The following is a 17214-nucleotide window of genomic DNA, read 5'->3' on the forward strand; positions in this document are numbered from 1 at the left end:
CTGTAACAGTGATACAGATACTGACTGGCTCAAGGTTGGCCGGCCAGGATCTAGTTGTGGTACCGCTTGTGACCACAGAGGGCAGTGTTACACAAGGGCAATGCTCAGAATGGTAGACTCCAGGGTGGCTCTCCTAGGTGTGGGTTGAATTAATGACAGTTAGACCCTTGGCTTCCTGAGCCTTGGCCTTTTAATCTGATAGTTAAGGATAAGGATGCTTGCTTTTTTAATGGACTGGCAGGAAAACTGTATGAAATGATATGCCATCTTCTGAGCTGTCACCTAGTGTAACCCGTCTCTCACGGAAGAGCCATCAAGGCTTGGGAAAAGGGACAAGAATTGGTGCTCATACTTTGGGGTCATTTTCCTCATTCCCCTCCAAGTCTAGCTGTTATTACCAGGTTAAGAGCACTGGGTATTGAGTCCTTCCAGAGACCCAGGCTTGAGTCCCAAGCACCTGCTTAGCAGGTCACATCTGTCAGTAACTCCAGTCCCTGAGAACCAATGACTTCTTCTGGCCTCTGAAGGCACCAAACACTCATATGATACCAAGATATACATCATACATTGCAGGCAAAACACCCACAACACACAAAATAATAAGATAAAATAAGAGCCAAATTTTCCAAATGTTGCTTTCAGTAAGCCCAGAGGTCATGTCAGCATATTCAAGCGAATTCTCACCCGGTACAAACAATCCAGAGATACAAACAAGGACGTTCTGAAAACTGACTGCCTGGATATGTCAGACTAGCAAACATGAGGATTTTCAAAGAAATTTAGTGATAAAAGATGAAAGGAAAACTCTAGGCAGTGGGCATGGAGGAGGTTGATGAAAATTTATCTCAGTTTTGTAGTTGAAAAGTTTCAAAGAAAAATATTGGAGAGCTGGAGATATGGATCAGCAGCTAAGAATGCATAATGCTCTTCCAGAGCAGAGGACCCAAGTTTGGTTCCCAAACCCTGTCAAGTAGCTTCTAGCCTGTTACTCCAGAGGATCTGATGGCCACTTTTGGCCTCTGCAGGCACCCACATCCACATGCACATGGCAATACATAGACATTATATATATATATATATATATATATATATATATATATATATATATATATATAAAAACAACAATTAAAAATGTCAGGTTACAAAGGGAAGAAGTAGAAGAAGATTCTAGATCTCGCATTGACCTTCAGATTAGTTTGGCCTGCAACCTGACCCTTGGTAAAGAAAACTTTACTGGGGGGGGGGTGTGTGTGCACATATGTATGCATGTGTGTAGAGGCTAAAGACTGATGTGAAATGTTTTCCTCAGTCATTCTCCACCTTAAACCTGGAACTTGTTGAATGAATGACTCAACATTCTGGCCGTTGAGTTCCAGGGAGTCTCTGTCTCCCCCCACATACCCTTGTATTATAGGTGTGTGATACTATGCCTGTCTGTCTGTCTGTCTGTCTATCTACCTATCTATTCATCTATCATCTATCTATCCATACATACATACATACATCCATACATACATCTATCTATCTGAGACAGGGTCTCACTATGTAGCTCTGGCCAGTCTGGAACTCATTATGTAGACTAGTCTGGCCTTGAACTCACAGAGATCCTCCTGCCCCTGCCTCCTGAGTGCTGGGATTAAAGGAATTAATTTTTTTTAATGCTGAATGTCATTTATTGAAGGAGGGAGGAGGTCTTAAATACAGGCTTACAGCACAGTGGGAGAACCCTGGAGGGCAGAAGTTCGTTTTACAATCTTGCATCTAAGCTGTTAACGCCCATTATGCAGGATTCACAGACAAGGAACTTCCCTTAAGCATTCAGGAGGGTGGAACCCTGCAGGGAATTAGCATAGGGAGGATATCAAGGTCAAGGTCAGCAAGCAAGGCAACAGTTATCCAAAACAGGGGCCAGGGCCCTACAGGTCCCCCTTTTACTAAAAAATGAGCTTCTGACTTAGGTTGCATGGAGACACCTGCCCAGGCCACACAGGCGCTCTGTCTTAGGTTGGTGAGCGCCCCTCAATGCCTGGCTTTTTGTATGTGTGCTGGGAATCCAAACTCAGGTCCTCTGCACACCCCTCATTTGATTGTTATCAGTCTTGTTTGAGTATTTACACATTGACCATAGTAGCTATTATCCTGCGGTGACAGGACTGAGTGGCTACACCAGGGACAGGGTGGCTTGTGGCTTGCACTTCACACCCCTGCATTCACTTTCTGGCTTTTTAAAGCCAAGCTTTCAGACTTCTGCTTGCGGATAACAAAATAAAAGTGGCATAGTGCAAAGCATCCCATGCAGCTCTGGTCCCTGTCATTGGTTTAAACCCAGGGCTGAATATTTGAAAAGATCTTACAAAACAGTTGGGGAATTTTATTATCTAAGTGTTATTTCAGCATTCAAGTTTGTACCAGGCCTGGAGACATGAGCCTATAATTCCAGCACTTGGGGAATCTGAGACAGGGAAAATAGGAGAAGGTGATGGTGAGTTCAAGGTCAGTATGGGCTACATAGTGAGTGTTATAGCGTGAATAAAAATGGCCCCAATAGACTCATAGGTAGTGGCACTATGAGACTATGTGGCCTTACTGTAGTATGCGTGGCCTTGTTGGAGGAAGAGTGTCACTGTGGGGATGGACTTTCAGGTTTCAGATGCTCAAACCAGGCCTAATGTCTCATTCTCTTCCTGTTGCCTGTGGATCCAGCCAGTTCCAGGACAGCCAAGCTTTGACAGTGAAGGAAACCATCAAGAACAGAAATCTAGTGAAAATGTGTTTGAACAAGGGGGCCATGTTCCAGCCCCAGCAAGCAGCAGAACTTGGCAGCTTCGACCATGTGGTTCTGGCTTTAGAGTCAAGGATATAAGGACGGGGTTATGGAATCTCCCTCCATGGCTAAGGAAAGCTGCTGAGGTCAGGCATGTGTCAGGGGTGTCCCTGAAGAGAGACCTAGAGAGGTTATTATGTGAAGCTGTGAAAGTGAAGCCCAGCCTGTGTTGGAGACCCCAAGGTGTTGGAGATGCCAGAGTCACGGGATTCTTGCCAAGGGAAGATGCTAACAGGTGCAAGAGAAAGAAGTGTGCTCCAGTGGACAAAGCTGAAAGGAGTTGGAGATCTGCAGAGCACGTTGACATCAGACATGGAGACGCAGAGTTTGGAGTTTGTCCAGCTGGTTTTCAGTCTGCTTTGGTCCAGTATTTCCTCACTGTGCTCCCTTCCCTATGTTTTAGAATGGTAATGTATATCCTGTACCATTATGTGTTAGAAGTATGTGATCTAATTTTCATTTTGATTTTACAGGCATTACGGTTAAGAGATTGCGTGAATCTCAGAAGAGTCTCTGAACTTTGAACTTCTAAACATTGTTGAGACTGTGGTAGACTATGGGGACTTTTGAAATTAGACTGAATGTTGTTTTGCATTATAATATGGCTACCAGCCTTGTTGGAGGAGCCATAGAGTGGAATGTGGTGTCTGAATGAAAATGGCCCTCATAGGCTCATTGGGACTGACACTATTAAGAGGTGTGGCCTTGTTGGAAGAAGCGTCCAGGCTTTGAGGTTTCAGATGCTCACGCCAGTCCCAGTGTCTCTCTCTCTTCCTGCTGCCTGCAGATCTAGATGCAGAACCCTCAGCTCCCTCTCCAGCATCATGTCTCTGTGCATGCTGCCCTGCTTTCCGATAGTGGACTAAACCTCTGAAATGTAAGTCAGTCCCTAATTAAATGTTTTTGTTATAAGAGTTGCCGTGGTCATGGTGTCTCTTCACAGCAATAGAAATCCTAACTAAGATAGTGAGTTCAAGACCAGCCTGGGCTATATAAATAGACTGTCTTAAAATAAAAAATGGGGCTAGGGATATAGCTCAGTTGGTAAAGTGACTGCCTAGCACTCAAGAAGTCCTGGTGTGGTGGTTTGAATAAAAACAGCCCCCATAGGTCCCTAGGGAGTGGCACTATTAGGAGGTGTAGCCTTGTTGGAGTGGGTGTGGCCTTGTTGGAGGAAGTGTGTCACTGGGGGTGGACTTTCAGGTTTCAGATGCTCAAGCCAGGCCCAATGTCTCATTCTCTTCCTGTTGCCTGTGGATCCAGAAGTAGAACTCTCAGCTACCTCTCCAGCACATGTCTGCCTGCATGCCGTCCTGCTTCCTGCTGTGATGACAATGGACTAAATCTGAACCTGTAAGCCAGCCCCAGTTCAATGTTCTCCTGTATAAGAGTTGCCATGGTCACGGTGTCTCCTCACATCAACAGAACAGAGAGTGACACCTGGGTTCCAGGCCCAGCCCTGCATAACCTAGGTGTGGTGGCTTACACCTTTATTCCATCTGAACACCTCAAATTCAAAAAAGCACTCAGCTAAAAGGAAAGTCTAGCCTGGGCTACATAAGACCAGGTCTCTAAGGAACTAAACATACCGATTTTTGTAATTATACTGTGTTATATGTAAATCCTTGTTCTACAAAACACAAGGTCTTTAGGAGTAGAGACAGAGCCTTGTTAACTCAATCACACTGAAATGTGTGGTCTGCCCTGTCTAGTGGTGATTTGTTGTTGATTGAGACAGGTCTCATGTAGCTCAGGCTGGCCTACAATGAACTATGTTGCTGAGGCTGACCTTGAACTGCTGATCCTCTTTCTTCTACCTCCCTAGTGTTGGGGTTACAGGTATGTACCACCATGCTTGGCTTGTGGGGGGCTGGGGCTGGAACCCAGGGCTTTGTGCATTAGTTAGCGTCCAGCCACTGAGCCACATGTGGGCGTCTAACAGTTACCTCCCTGTGGCTGAAGCTAGCCTAAGTAAAGCTTGAGAAAGAAACTAAGATGTTCTCTGACTGCAGTGCTGAGGAAACACTCACTGAGGGAGGGCTGCACACAGACCGTGCTCTGTAAACAGAGGCAGGCTGGGACCTGATCAGGGGGCTCTGGACGAAGCCTGTGGCTGGTAGGAAAATGCAGAGGCCCGGGATTGGGGTGGAGGGGTGTGCAGCTCAGTGGTAGAGAGCTTGGCTAGTGTGCAGGAGGCCCTGGGCCAGGCCCAGCCCAGGAAGTTACAGGCAGGACCAAGGGGAAGGCAGCAGGAGCCTGAGGGGGAGGGAGGGGAGGTACCGGTACCGCTAGCTGGCAGGCCCAGCCACTCGCTCTTTACCAAGCAGCTGCTCTATGTTGGTCCCTGTGCCAAGGGCGGGCATCCCCTGTAGAAGCTCCTTATTTGGGTACTAGAGACAGACAAGGACACAGTGACAGTGCAGAGGCCTTCAGCCGCGGTCTCACAAGCCGTCCTATCTCCCCAGCCCCCTGTAATGCAGTCAGGGTGTGGAGCTGGCTCTGTTCAAGGGGCCGCGGCATCTGCTGGAGCTGCTGGGGGCACTCCAGGCTGGGGGGGGGGGACAGCGTCAGGCATCAGGCGCCAGGGCGGGCAGACCTCCCAGCTCTCGAGGGTCCCCTGGGCCCCTCTGGAATGTAAACGTCAAGATGTTTGGGAAAGTCAGAGCCTGAGTTTTGGGGGTGGCCCACTGGGGCCCAATGCAGGCCTCTGACAGACAAAGATGTACAGACACACCCCAGCAGCCCATGCCGCACAGGACTGCCTCGGGCAGTGTCTGGAGCTACTTAGGAGCTGGGGTCCTGGGGCAGTTACCTTGGCTGTGGCGGAAGCTGAGCGGGGACAGCAGCCCAGGAGGGAGGGGAGGTGGTGCCTGCCCTGCAGCAGCAGCTCTTTACTGGAAGCAAGGAAAGAGAGCATGGGCTGGCATGAGCGGATCCCGTTCAGCACTACCCGGGTGAGAGGGTCGGAAGCCCCAAATATGAGCAGTCTATTCAAGTGTGGTCAGTCACCAGGGTACTGGGTCACGGGTCCCAGGCCAGCTTCCACCCAGTTCTGCACCATTCCCTTTAATCTCGGTTTCCCTATGAAGGGCTGAAATTGACTCTGGACTGTGTCTTCCCAGAGCCCAAACTCCTGGGTTTGCACACCAAACCCTCTGGGATGCGGGCAACAGGACCACTTAGGCATCCCAGCTTCCTCCCGGGGACCTTCCACCAGCCCTTCCACCAGCTGCTTATCCGTGGGACCACGGTCTGCAGCTGGGGCTGTTCTGTGCACCCAGAGGTGTTTAGCAGCCTTCCTCTCCTGGCTTAGCAACCAGGAATCTCCCAGGTACTGCACAACCTCAGCCCGGTGAGAATCATAGGCTACACCTTTAACAAGTGGGGACTGAGTTCAAGAAGGGGAGCTGGTAACCCACACCCCCTTAACAGGAAAGAGTCCCCAACCCCAAGGCAGTTCCACTAAGACCAGTGGCTGATAATAGAGAAAGTGTGAGAGTGTGTGTGTGTGTGTGTGTGTGTGTGTGTGTGTGTGTGTGTGTGTACTTTTGCATGCTGTCCCAGAGGCCAGGAATTTTTTTTTTTGTTTTGTTTTGTTTTGTTTTGTTTTTTCGAGACAGGGTTTCTGTGAAGCTTTGCACCTTTCCTGGAACTTTCTTTGGAGACCAGGCTGGCCTCGAACTCACAGAGATCCGCCTGCCTCTGCCTCCCAGGGGCCAGGAAATTTTTTAAGAACTTGGTGACCCTGGAAAAGGTGGAAAAGCCACTCTGCCTCTCTGAGCCTCCCAGAGTGGCTTGTGATGAGTTGGGGAGCCACCATGTCTCATTAGTGTCCAGCAGTGTCCAGCTGCCAGCTGCCTCCAGTTCCCCTCCTCCTGGGCATCCCCCAGAACTGTCAAGAGCTCCCACCTGTTGGCATGGTTCTGGCCATGGACATGGAGGAACAGAATATCTTGGGTGTCACAAGTGATTTGCAGGAAGGAACTCATGTCTTCCAAGGTCCAGAGTTCTCGGAATAGTAACTGAAGTTAGGGGAGGGAAAGAGAACAAGACACACTGTTGGGGGTGCTGAGGACCCCAGAGGTCAGTAGAGACACTGTGAGATTCACATTCCCAGAGCAAGACCCTCCCCAGCCTGCAAGCATGCAGGCCCTGGCTCCTGGCTCCCCTGCACACGGGGCTCATGGGCAGGGCTCAGAACCAGATGAACTGGGGGAAGGGGAGTCTGGTGTTCTCAGTTGTGGGGTCCAGACTCTACACAAGGAGGACCACCAGGCGTTGCCTCTCCCTTCTCAGCAGAATTGTGGGACAGAAGGCAGTGGCTGGAGGTGGGCTGTGGGCACCGACACAGGCCTGTGGGAACAAGGCACAGGGGATCACAGACACGTGGCCAGGGTGCAGCTCCATGCAGTGGGGACCTCAGAAACACGGGGTGGAGTCCTCATTCCACTGTCTGCTCGCTACATGAGCTTGAGCGAGTCACCTAAACCTCCTGTGTGACCCAGGGACAACGATGGCCCTGTCACCACCAACATTGTCACAGCCAATGGTGTCCCAGCATCCTCAGCTAACAACCTGGATCTGCACAGCTCTATGTGACAGGAGTATTACTATCTCTGTTTCACACACGAGGAGACTGGGGCACAGAGAGGGCAGGCCATCTGCTCAAGGTCACACAGCTGGGGATGACAGAGCCAGGCTCTGAGCTCGAGGAGGCGTTCACAAGATGTCCTGTTCTGCCCATCAGCGGGTGTCAAAAGGACGAAAAGCAGAGTACAACCTGAGTACTGCTCTCAGCACTGAGTCCCGAGCCCAGAGTACTAAACAATGCTCACAGCACTAGGCCTTATCTCCTTGGCAAAGGTGAGCTGGACTTCAGCTCTGGTTCATTGCTGGACCGGCCAAAAGGACCCTGGCCAGGACCTAGAACGGTTGCAGGACCCCAGGCCTGCAGTGTAAGGAGTTTGCTTCGTAGGCATTGGCTACAACTGTCTGTTTTCCTGAGACAGGGTTTCAGGAACCTGGTGTAGCCCTGGCTGTTCTAGAACTCTCTCAGTAGACCAGGCTGGCCTTGAATTTGAGATTCTTCTGCCTCTCAAGTTCGGGGAATAAAGGCCTGCCCCACCACACCCGGGCTACAACTGTTTTTGTTTGTTTAAAGAGCCTCTGCAAACTGTAAAGTGTTGTGACCACATGACAATCCTCTGCTCTACACATGGGAAACTGGATGAGGGATAACACATTTGGAGAATGGCCTGCTGGCCTGGGGCCCTCACCTGGCTGTTGAAGGGCAGGCCTAGTCTCTGGAAAGCCTGCACGGTGTGGCTGGTGTTCACTGTCAGCTCCAGTGTGCCGTTTGGCCGCCGGGCCAGCAGGGCTGCCACATCCACACTCACTTTGCTGTCCCTGCCACGGAGGACCACGTGGGCCCACGTCTTGGTCTCTAAAGGCAAAACAAAAAGAACTATGAGAACTTGAACTCCCCTCCCTCCCTCCCTGGAGAGGAATGCAGCAGACTGTAATGGAGATGTGCTTCAAAAACCCATGGACAATGGCAGAAAGGCTACCAGGTAGGCCTGGAGGGATCCACTGACCTTAGGCTAGCTGTCACCATCTCAAGTCCCTGTGATATCATCTATCATAAGACATCCCCTAGACCCTCCTCTGAGAAGCCCCACCCCACTCCCACCTGCCGCCCTTCAGTGCTGGGCATCACCACATCACAGGGCACAGCAGCCTGTGCCTCATGGGAACACCAGCCTAGGTAGGCGTTACCTGCACTCTGCAGAGCTTGCGAGCACAGTCGTTGGCCAGCAGGCACTCAGAAGTACCTGCTGAGTGAATGTGCCAAGACTGAATTGCTGGGGGATGGTCTGTATGTCAAATTGCTCTGATTGGTCAATAAATAAAACACTGATTGGCCAGTGGCTAGGCAGGAAGTATAGGCAGGACTAACAGAGAGGAGAAAGAAAGAACAGGAAGGCAGAAGGAGTCACTGCCAGCCACCGCCAGGAGAAGCAGCATGTGAAGACGTCGGTAAGCCACGAGCCACATGGCAAGGTATAGATTTATGGAAATGGATTAATTTAAGCTATAAGAACAGTTAGCAAGAAGCCTGCCACGGTCATACAGTTTATAAGCAATATAAGTCTCTGTGTTTACTTGTTGGGTCTGAGCAGCTGTGGGACTGGTGGGTGACAGAGATTTGTCCTGACTGTGGGCAAGGCAGGAAATCTCTAGCTACACTGAATGATTTATCCTGACAGTGCATGGGCCGGATAGCAGCAGCTCTCCTTGAGTGACAGGCTCAGAGGTCACCAAGGACCTGGCCTGGGCTGTAGCATCCCATCCCTCCTGCCATGTGGACGGTGCTGGCAGCTTCTGCCCTCCAGAGGGGCCACTTCCCCATGGGTGTCACACATGGGACCCTCCAGAGCAGGCAGGTCCAAGAGCTCTCCCCCCACACGTCCTCTGCTGTGTATGGAAAATGACTGACGGATCTAGGAGCCTAGGAGTAGGTGGTTCCCACTGTGTGGCAGAAGTTGGGGTCATGCTAGGTGATACTCATAGCTTAGGTCTGAGCCCAGGGGGACGGCCAGTGCCTCAAGGCTCACCCTTGATTTCCTCATCTGTAAAATGGTTGCAGCCCACCTGTTAGAATTCCTAGCCACTCCCCCATGACTGCACGTTTGCTGACAAGATGCTCAGTCATCCCAGGGCCTTATGTCCTACCTAATCCGTGCACTGTGTGATCAGGTCACTTGTGCGCAGCGTGATCACGTAATCTATGCACATGCATGGTGTAGCTACATAAGCCCATATGCACATGTGTGTGTGGGGAAATCTATAAAAGTGGGTTCTACATATTCCTCCTTCTCTTCCTGCATTATCTTTCCATAGGCCTAAGCACCCCCTTCTATCTCCTCCCCTTAATAAACTCTTATAGTGGGCTTTGTTGTACCTTGTGGCTTTTCTCGCACGGTAAACAGCGCCACTTAATAAATAACACCACCCACCTCAAGACAGCACCCAGGTGACGTCACACCCAGAGGATCCAGAGGTGGGAGTGCACGGGGGTCAGAAAATATTCATTTTCTTTTTGCATTATCCCATATTCAAACACACACATCTGCTATGTGTAGGAGAAGGGAGGGGAGGGGACATGGATCTCATGCTTGGGGACTCCTGACTATCAGAGACGCCATGAAAGCCAACACTAAACAGGAAGTGTCATTGTTGGCTGGGACAGCTAGACATAGACAGCAGTGGAGGAGGGGAGGGGACTCTCTAGGGCTAGGAGCTAGTGTAGTCCCAGCAAGCCCAATGCCAGCTCACGAGTGAGCTCAGGCCCCAGCATGAGCAAAGCCTCCATTTACCCCCAGGAGGCTGAATAACAAAGATGGAAACATTTGAGGTCAGTAGAAAATGATCCAGAGAACAGGGAAGCCACCCAGGGTCCAGAGTGGTCTAGAGCCAGAACCCTGCATCTGTCTGGAGGACAGAGGGAGGCAGAATGTGAAGCCAGACTCGGGAATCAGACTGACTGAGTTCAAGGCCTGGCTTCATTATAAGCCAGCTGTGTGGCCTGAAGCAGGGGACTCCACCTCTCTGAGCTGCAGAAGGAATGGAAGGAAGAGAAGAGTATGAAGGGCTGAGGGACGGGGCTCTGAGGCTCTGATGATCAAGATTGGCTTCAGTTCACAGGTTTTAGCATTACCAAAGAGCTCAGTCTCTGCACATGCCTCTGAGAAACTTTCTAGAACTGGTAACTGAGGTGGGAATGTGGGCAGCGCCATCCTGTGGGCTGGAGTCCCGCCAAATAAAAAGGAGACATTGAGCTGAACATCAACGTTCATCTCACTCTGCTTCGGCACTGTGGGTGTGATGTGAGCAGCTGCCTCCGGCTCCCGCTGCCTCAGCTTCCCATCACAGTGAACTGTAAGCTGGAAGTCAGCCTTCCTCCTTCAAGTTGCTGTTAGTCACTCTCAGAGTGGCCCTTCCGGAGCTGACGCACAGTGAATGAGAGAGCTGTGCAGTCACAGTACTCTGGTGGCCCAAAGCTCGCCTGGCAGGTATGCAGTGAGTGCTCCATCCCTGGCGGCTCTTCCCTCCTCCTCCCCTTAATGACGGGCCGAACTATGTCCCCACTCTAAACTCTTACCTCTTATACCTGTGAGTGTGACCGTCTTAGAAAATGGGCTTTACAGGTGTGGCTAAATAAAAACAAGGTGACAATGGAGGTGTTGGGACCCGAACCCAATGCTGGTGACCTTGTAGGAGAACAGACAGACAGAAGGGAGGTGGTCCCATGTGGAGAGAGGATGGCCTGGAATGATCTGTGTAGCTAGGGGACATCCTGCCAGCAGCAGAAGTCCCTTGGGACCACCAGAGGGAGACCAGGCCACCTGTACTGTAATTTCAGATGCCTGGCCAGAATTCAGAGTAAACCTCTTGCTGTTTCTAGCCCCCTACTTTGGGAAATCGTGTATCTCTAAGGGGCAGCCCTTGGAGGACCAGGCTATCATGGCCATTCCCAGAGCCCAGAGCCAGCTAAGCCTGCCTGGGTCAAGGCTGGGACTAGATCTGGGCCCAGGGGATGCTGCACTCTGGACCTAGGCTCACCCTGCATCTGTAGTTCAGCTTGCAGGTCCAGCTTCTCCGGGACCCCAGTCTGCAGCAGGGCCTCATTGTTATGTCGGCTGTGGCCCCAGAGCTCCAGACGGCTGTCATGGGCCCAGTAGTTGACAGAGCAGTTGATGGACATAGGGCCTGTTGAGATATGTGTGGAGTGCTCAAAGCTGGCGGCACCATCACGAACGTCCATGGAGACCTGTGGGGACATGGTAAGGATGGACCATCCCAAGCTGGTTGTACCCCAGCGCTCCAGGGTTTCAGGACCAAGGCATGGGAAGAGCAGCCCTGAAGTCATACAGCTTCCCTTGAGTGACGTGGGGTATGGAGAGTGGCCTAGGGACAACAGAGCAGAGATGCCCTCATGGTGGGAAACAGCTGGACAGTGCTCAGCTCATGCACTTGTTCTTTTGGTTGGTTGGTTTTTTGAGACAGGGTTTCTCTGTGTAGCTTTGCACCTTTCCTGGAACTCGCTCTGTAGACCAGGCTGGCCTTGAACTCACAGAGATCTGCCTGCCTCTGCCTCCCGAGTGCTGGGATTAAAGGCATGTGCCACCACTGCCCAGCATTGCACTTGTTCTTATTAATAAAGTTTTATTAGAATATGACTCTGCTCCTTCATCAGCTACTACCAATGGTTGCTATTCTCTATCATCATCATCTTCTCCTCCTCCTTTATTTTTTTATTTTTTGAGGCAGGGTCTCTTTATGTAGCCCTGGAACTCACTCTGTGGACCAGGCTGGCCTCAAACTCACAGATATCCACCTGCCTCTGCCTCCAAGTGCTGGGATCAAAGGCAGAGCCACCATGCCTAGCCTGCTGGCCTTTGCACACGGCTCCCCCTGTTCCCCCTTCAGCTGTCTCAGGCCTCAGGTCAAATCTCCACCCTCATTACTGAGAAAGATGAGGACTAGAGTTAAGGTGGGCGTCCCTGCCCGTAACCATCTGCAGTGTTGGCTGTGGACCTGGATTGTTGGTGTCACCCAGGCACACAGTTTCAGGCTGCCCCAAACCTGCCAGACCAGATTCACATTTAAAGTACTGTTATTTCATGTATGTGGATGTTTTGTTTGCATGTATGCCTGAGCACCACACACATGCAGTGCCTGTGGTTAGAAGGTGCTGAATCCCTGGGGTTACAGATGGCTCTGAACTGCCACGTGAGTGCTTGGAGTTAACCCTGAGTCCTCCACAAGAGCAAGTATTCTTTGCCACTGAATCAATTTCCCTGCCTCAGATCCACACTTCTAAAACCCAATCTCGGAAGATGGTTAGCCTGTGGGCACATGGCAAGCTTGAAGAGTGGCACTCATATGAGAGTGCCACAGGAAGCCCCTCTCCACCGGGGGCCACAGGAAGCTCTCTCCACCGGGGGCCACAGGAAGCTCCCTCCACCAGGGGCCACAGGAAGCTCTCTCCACCGGGGGCCACAGGAAGCTCTCTCCACCGGGGGCCACAGGAAGCTCTCTCCACGGGGTCCTACCATGCACCCGACCCCACAGTGCTGCCCCCAGCTTCTGAGGCCCCAGGTGTGATCAGCTCTGCTGGACTGCCGCATCCTGGGCTGCTTGCCAGGCTCTGCAGGCTCCTTCAGTGGACCTTGTCGTCAGGTGGAATGGCATGTGCAGGGACCGGCACCTCTGTTTCCCACCCCTCAGATGTCCCTCAGAGCCACATCCACTAGGGTAAGCCGCTACAGCCACTGAAGCCTGGGTAGGCCTGTAACCAGTTTCCCTAGAGAGCCCTCCCTTACAATGTCAGCAGGCGGTCCCAACAGTGGGTCCTGTGTGCAGTTCACCCTCAGCCTGGGTCCTGGAGCTGGGGCCTGGGACAGGGCACAGACACTGCCCTACATCAGCACACTGATCCGTAGGAAATAATTCCTCATCTGCACCCAGTCAGGGATAGCTCAGAATTAGCAGAGGCCTGGAGTCTGCCTGACCCGTGATGCTTAGAGTACCCACTACCCTGGCTGCCATGGCAGAGGCTGGCGAGAAACCCTCAGGCTCTGGGCTGATGTCTGACTGCAGAAGGGATAGTTCATGGACCGCCAGGAAGAACCAAGGCCTTGTGGAGCTGGAGAACAGTGCACATCACAGAGGGTAAAGGGGATTGGGGACAAGGACCACAAAGGTTCGGCCAGGGCTTCAGTCCTAGCCTGTACTGCCAGCAGTCCCCAGTGGTAAGGCCGTGTTAACCCCGGGGGGCAGGCCTCTATGACTCACTACCCTACCAGGTCAGACTCTGGTAACTGGCGAGGCCACTCGTCAGTGTTCCCCTGGCGCGGACCCAACAGCTGAGCAGGTGAGGTGTCTCCACTGCAGCGGACCTGTGGAGACAGCAGGTGGGAAGTCTGGGCATTCTGACACTAGGCACTGTTCTAGAAGGTTCCTCATCTGAGCCTCTATGGGAGGCAGTGACTGTCAAGCAGCTCACCTTTCAGATGAGGAAACAGGCATAGAGTGTGTGTGTGGTATGTGTGTGTGTATGTGTGTGGTATGTGAGTGTGTGTATGTGTGTGGTGTGTGAGTGTGTGTGATGTGAGTGTGTGTGTGTGTGTGGTGTGTGAGTGTGTGTGTGTATATGTGTGGGGTGTGTGTGTGTGTGTGTGTGTGTGTGTGTGTGTATGTGGTATGTGTCTAGGGATTGAGTCCAGGACCTCACACAAGCTAGGCAAGCATTCTATCTCTGGGGTCACAATTGTAATGCTCTTTTCAATTTTCTTCTTGAGCTAGATGGTGGTGGCGTATGCCTTTATCATCCCAGCACTTGGAGGCAGGGTTGGGGGGGTGGGGGGGCGTGCCAGGCAGAGGCAGGTGGATCTCTGTGAGTTCACAGCCAGCCTGGTCTACAGAGTGAGTTCCAGGGCAGCAGAGGCTACCCAGAGCAATCATGCCTCAAAAAAAAATTTTTTTTTCTTCTTGAGAAAGGGTGTCACAAAATTGCCCAAGCTAGCTTTGAATTTATAATCCTCCTGCCTCAGCCTCCCAAGTATAAGATGACAAGCCTGCCTCTCCAAGCCTAGCTCCACCCTTTACAACCATATCAGTGACAGTGACCATATGAGTGACAGTGCGTGACTGTGGCAGGTCCCTTGTGATGGCTGCTAGCAGTTCTCAACCTCACAGGATGTAGAATCAGGGGAGAGCTAAGCCTCTGGGCATGTTGCTGAGGTATTTTCTAGATTAGGCTAAGGTGGGAGGACCCGCCTGAATGTGGGCAGCGGCATTCCCTAGGCGACACTCCCAGACTGAATAACATGGGGGGAGGGAGCTGAGCGCCACCATCCATCTCTCCTGCTTCCTGACTGCAGACACATAAGCAGCTGCCTCTCACCCCTCCCTTCCTCTCCTCCCACCACGGACTGTGCCCTAAAACCGTGAGCCAAGACCAACCCTTTGCCAGGTATTGCACCCCAGCAACAAGAAAAGCAACTGTTTCCCTTGTCTAGCCTACGAGGTCCCTTGATTTCTGCCACACTGGGTGAACCAAACCCAGCCCCCCCTTACCCACCTGGATGTGCCCATGGCCATATATGGAGAAGGGGAGGGCCCAGGGCCTGTGGCTGGGCATGATGGGGCCTGAGGAGTTAAGGTGGCCATCGAGGTGACAGTTTGCACTCCACCATTCCATCTGTGCTGAGTGGTTGGGAGAATCCTGGGCATCAGTTACTTGCACCCCAGCCTTGGAGGCTGTTCCTACAGGAGAGACACCAGGACAGATGGCAGTGGGTAGAAGCAAAGCGAGATCAAAAGAGCCCAATCCAGAATGGGTCAGAACGGAGCTAGAATTCTGCAGGACTCCTGAGCCCCAAAACAGACTCATAGAGTCCCACTGTCCCCAGAGACTCCAGGAGTGTCACATACAACTTTCCTGTCCCCAGCAGTGGTAAGTTCATCTGATCCACTGCAAGTCCCATTCATATTTAGGGTCAGACCTCTATCCCTGGGGGCTCCCTGTTACCAAGAGAAAGGCCCAAGTCTTAGAACAAGGGACCAGGGTGACAGTGTGTCTACCCATTGCTGAGACATCTTGGGCCTCTCCAGGTGTCTAAAGAACAGCCCCTAGGAATTAGGGCAGGAGGTCAGAGCTGTCCAACAAGCATAAGTCACAGAAAGGCCTGGAGCCACAGCTTTGGGCTCCAGGGGTCTCTTTTGCCCCTGCCCTTGGCTCTAGGGTTTCAGAGTCTGGGAGAAAGGACACAGCTGAGAACTCTCCTACCTGTGTCCCTCAGCCGGCTGAAGCTGTCAGTCAGGATGCCTGAAAGCTGGCGATGCCCAGGATCCCAGGTGCAGGTCCCATCCAGGGCCAGGCTGATCAAGTCACCACGGACACTGGCCTGGTCCCTGAGGGCTCCGGAGGAGGTCTGCCACCGTCCTCTCAGCTGGAGCTCTGCTGGCAAGGCCTGGCTGCAGTTCTGGATGAGGGTGCAGGTCATGCTGTGCAAACTGCTGTTCCCTGTCTCCTCATGCTTATCCCGCAGGAGGAGGCTCAGCATGGCTGAGTCGGTGGCCACCTTAACAGAACCTGTGGGGAGGAGAGGAAGGAACAGAATATTGAGTGAGAAGTTGTTAGATCTGTGGTACCGTGAGGCCAACACTTGTGGAAGGGACTGTGGTCCACAGCCCCATCAGGATGCTCTAGGCCCACATGACTAAAGGCAGCTAGCCTGGGGAAGGGATGTCTGCTAACTCCTGCGCTCCATTCCACCACAGGCCCACTGTGACAGCCCGATGTACAGTCAGCAACATGGCACCGAGGAAGCTCTGAGAGACCCAGCCTGGAGTTACAGGCCAGTGGCTCTGATGGCCTCCTGTGCAGGGAAGATGTGCACCTGGAGGTGTGCCAGGGCTGTCGGGACAACTTCATCCATGTTTCCAGCTCAGCTCTACTGCAGGCTCCACACACCTCCCGAAGCAACTTTCTCACAGATTCCTGCAATGCCTGCTGCCACGCTGTGACAGTTCATCTTGACTGTCTACCTGACAGGCTCTAGAATAGCCTAGAAGACACACCTCTGCGCATGTCTGTGAGGGGTCCTCTAGGCTGGGTAAACTGACGTGAGAAGACCCACCCTAAATGAGGCAACACTGCCGTGGGCTGACCGCGTGAAAAGGAGGTTTCTGACTTTGGATGCAAAGAGACCAGCTGCCCCAAGTGTAGTGGGTAGCCGTTCCAGCTTTGACCTGGAAGTACCACCCCCTTTGAGGCTTCGCTAACTGTCACACCTACAAGGTGGAGCCGAGAGAGGACCCTGAAGACCTGAGATCCGGATGGGGGAGCTCTCTTGGTTCCTGGACCCTGGACACTGGAGGTGGACCGAGCAGAGTTCTCCAGAGAACACCGCCGGACTGCGCTGCACCTTTCCCAGACCCTGTAACCTATCTCTTCACTTGTAAGTTACCCCACAAAATAAACCTCCCTTTTAACTACGTGGAGTTGCCTTAATATTTTAACCAATACCCAAGCTTGCTGCCACACCTTGTCCGCCATGAGGCTGTAACCTCAAACTGTGGGCCGATACACCCTTCCTTCAGTTGTTTTTGCAGCAATGAGAACGGTAACTAAGACATATGTACCACAAAGTGTGACCCTTCATCTCCATCCTCAAAATGTGGATAGCAAGGGTCAGGCGCCACAAGAATCCTGAAAATAAAATGCCAGCCAATCAGGTTGCAGCCTGGGAACAACCCATGTGTGGTAACGGAGATGTTTGACAAAGGATCAAAGGCAGTACAGTAGAGACCAGAAAGACTTT

At 52.0% G+C, this 17214-nt stretch overlaps 1 protein-coding gene across 1 annotated transcript in view; it reads right to left on the bottom strand.

Moving 5' to 3' along the window:
- Nucleotides 1-17214, bottom strand: part of LOC114695572 — a 111490-nt gene that overhangs the window by 15453 nt on the left and 78823 nt on the right. The window contains exons 39-46 of the mRNA XM_037201164.1: nt 15678-15983; nt 15473-15506; nt 14970-15303; nt 13690-13785; nt 11447-11654; nt 8101-8267; nt 6734-6846; nt 5637-5718 (exon numbers count right to left, since the gene is read on the bottom strand). Coding sequence (XP_037057059.1) covers nt 5637-5718; nt 6734-6846; nt 8101-8267; nt 11447-11654; nt 13690-13785; nt 14970-15303; nt 15473-15506; nt 15678-15983 — 1340 coding nt within the window. The remainder of the gene's footprint in view (nt 1-5636; nt 5719-6733; nt 6847-8100; nt 8268-11446; nt 11655-13689; nt 13786-14969; nt 15304-15472; nt 15507-15677; nt 15984-17214) is intronic.

Source organism: Peromyscus leucopus, chromosome 8b (genome assembly GCF_004664715.2).
Source record: "Peromyscus leucopus breed LL Stock chromosome 8b, UCI_PerLeu_2.1, whole genome shotgun sequence".
NCBI classification, from domain to species: Eukaryota; Metazoa; Chordata; class Mammalia; order Rodentia; family Cricetidae; genus Peromyscus; species Peromyscus leucopus.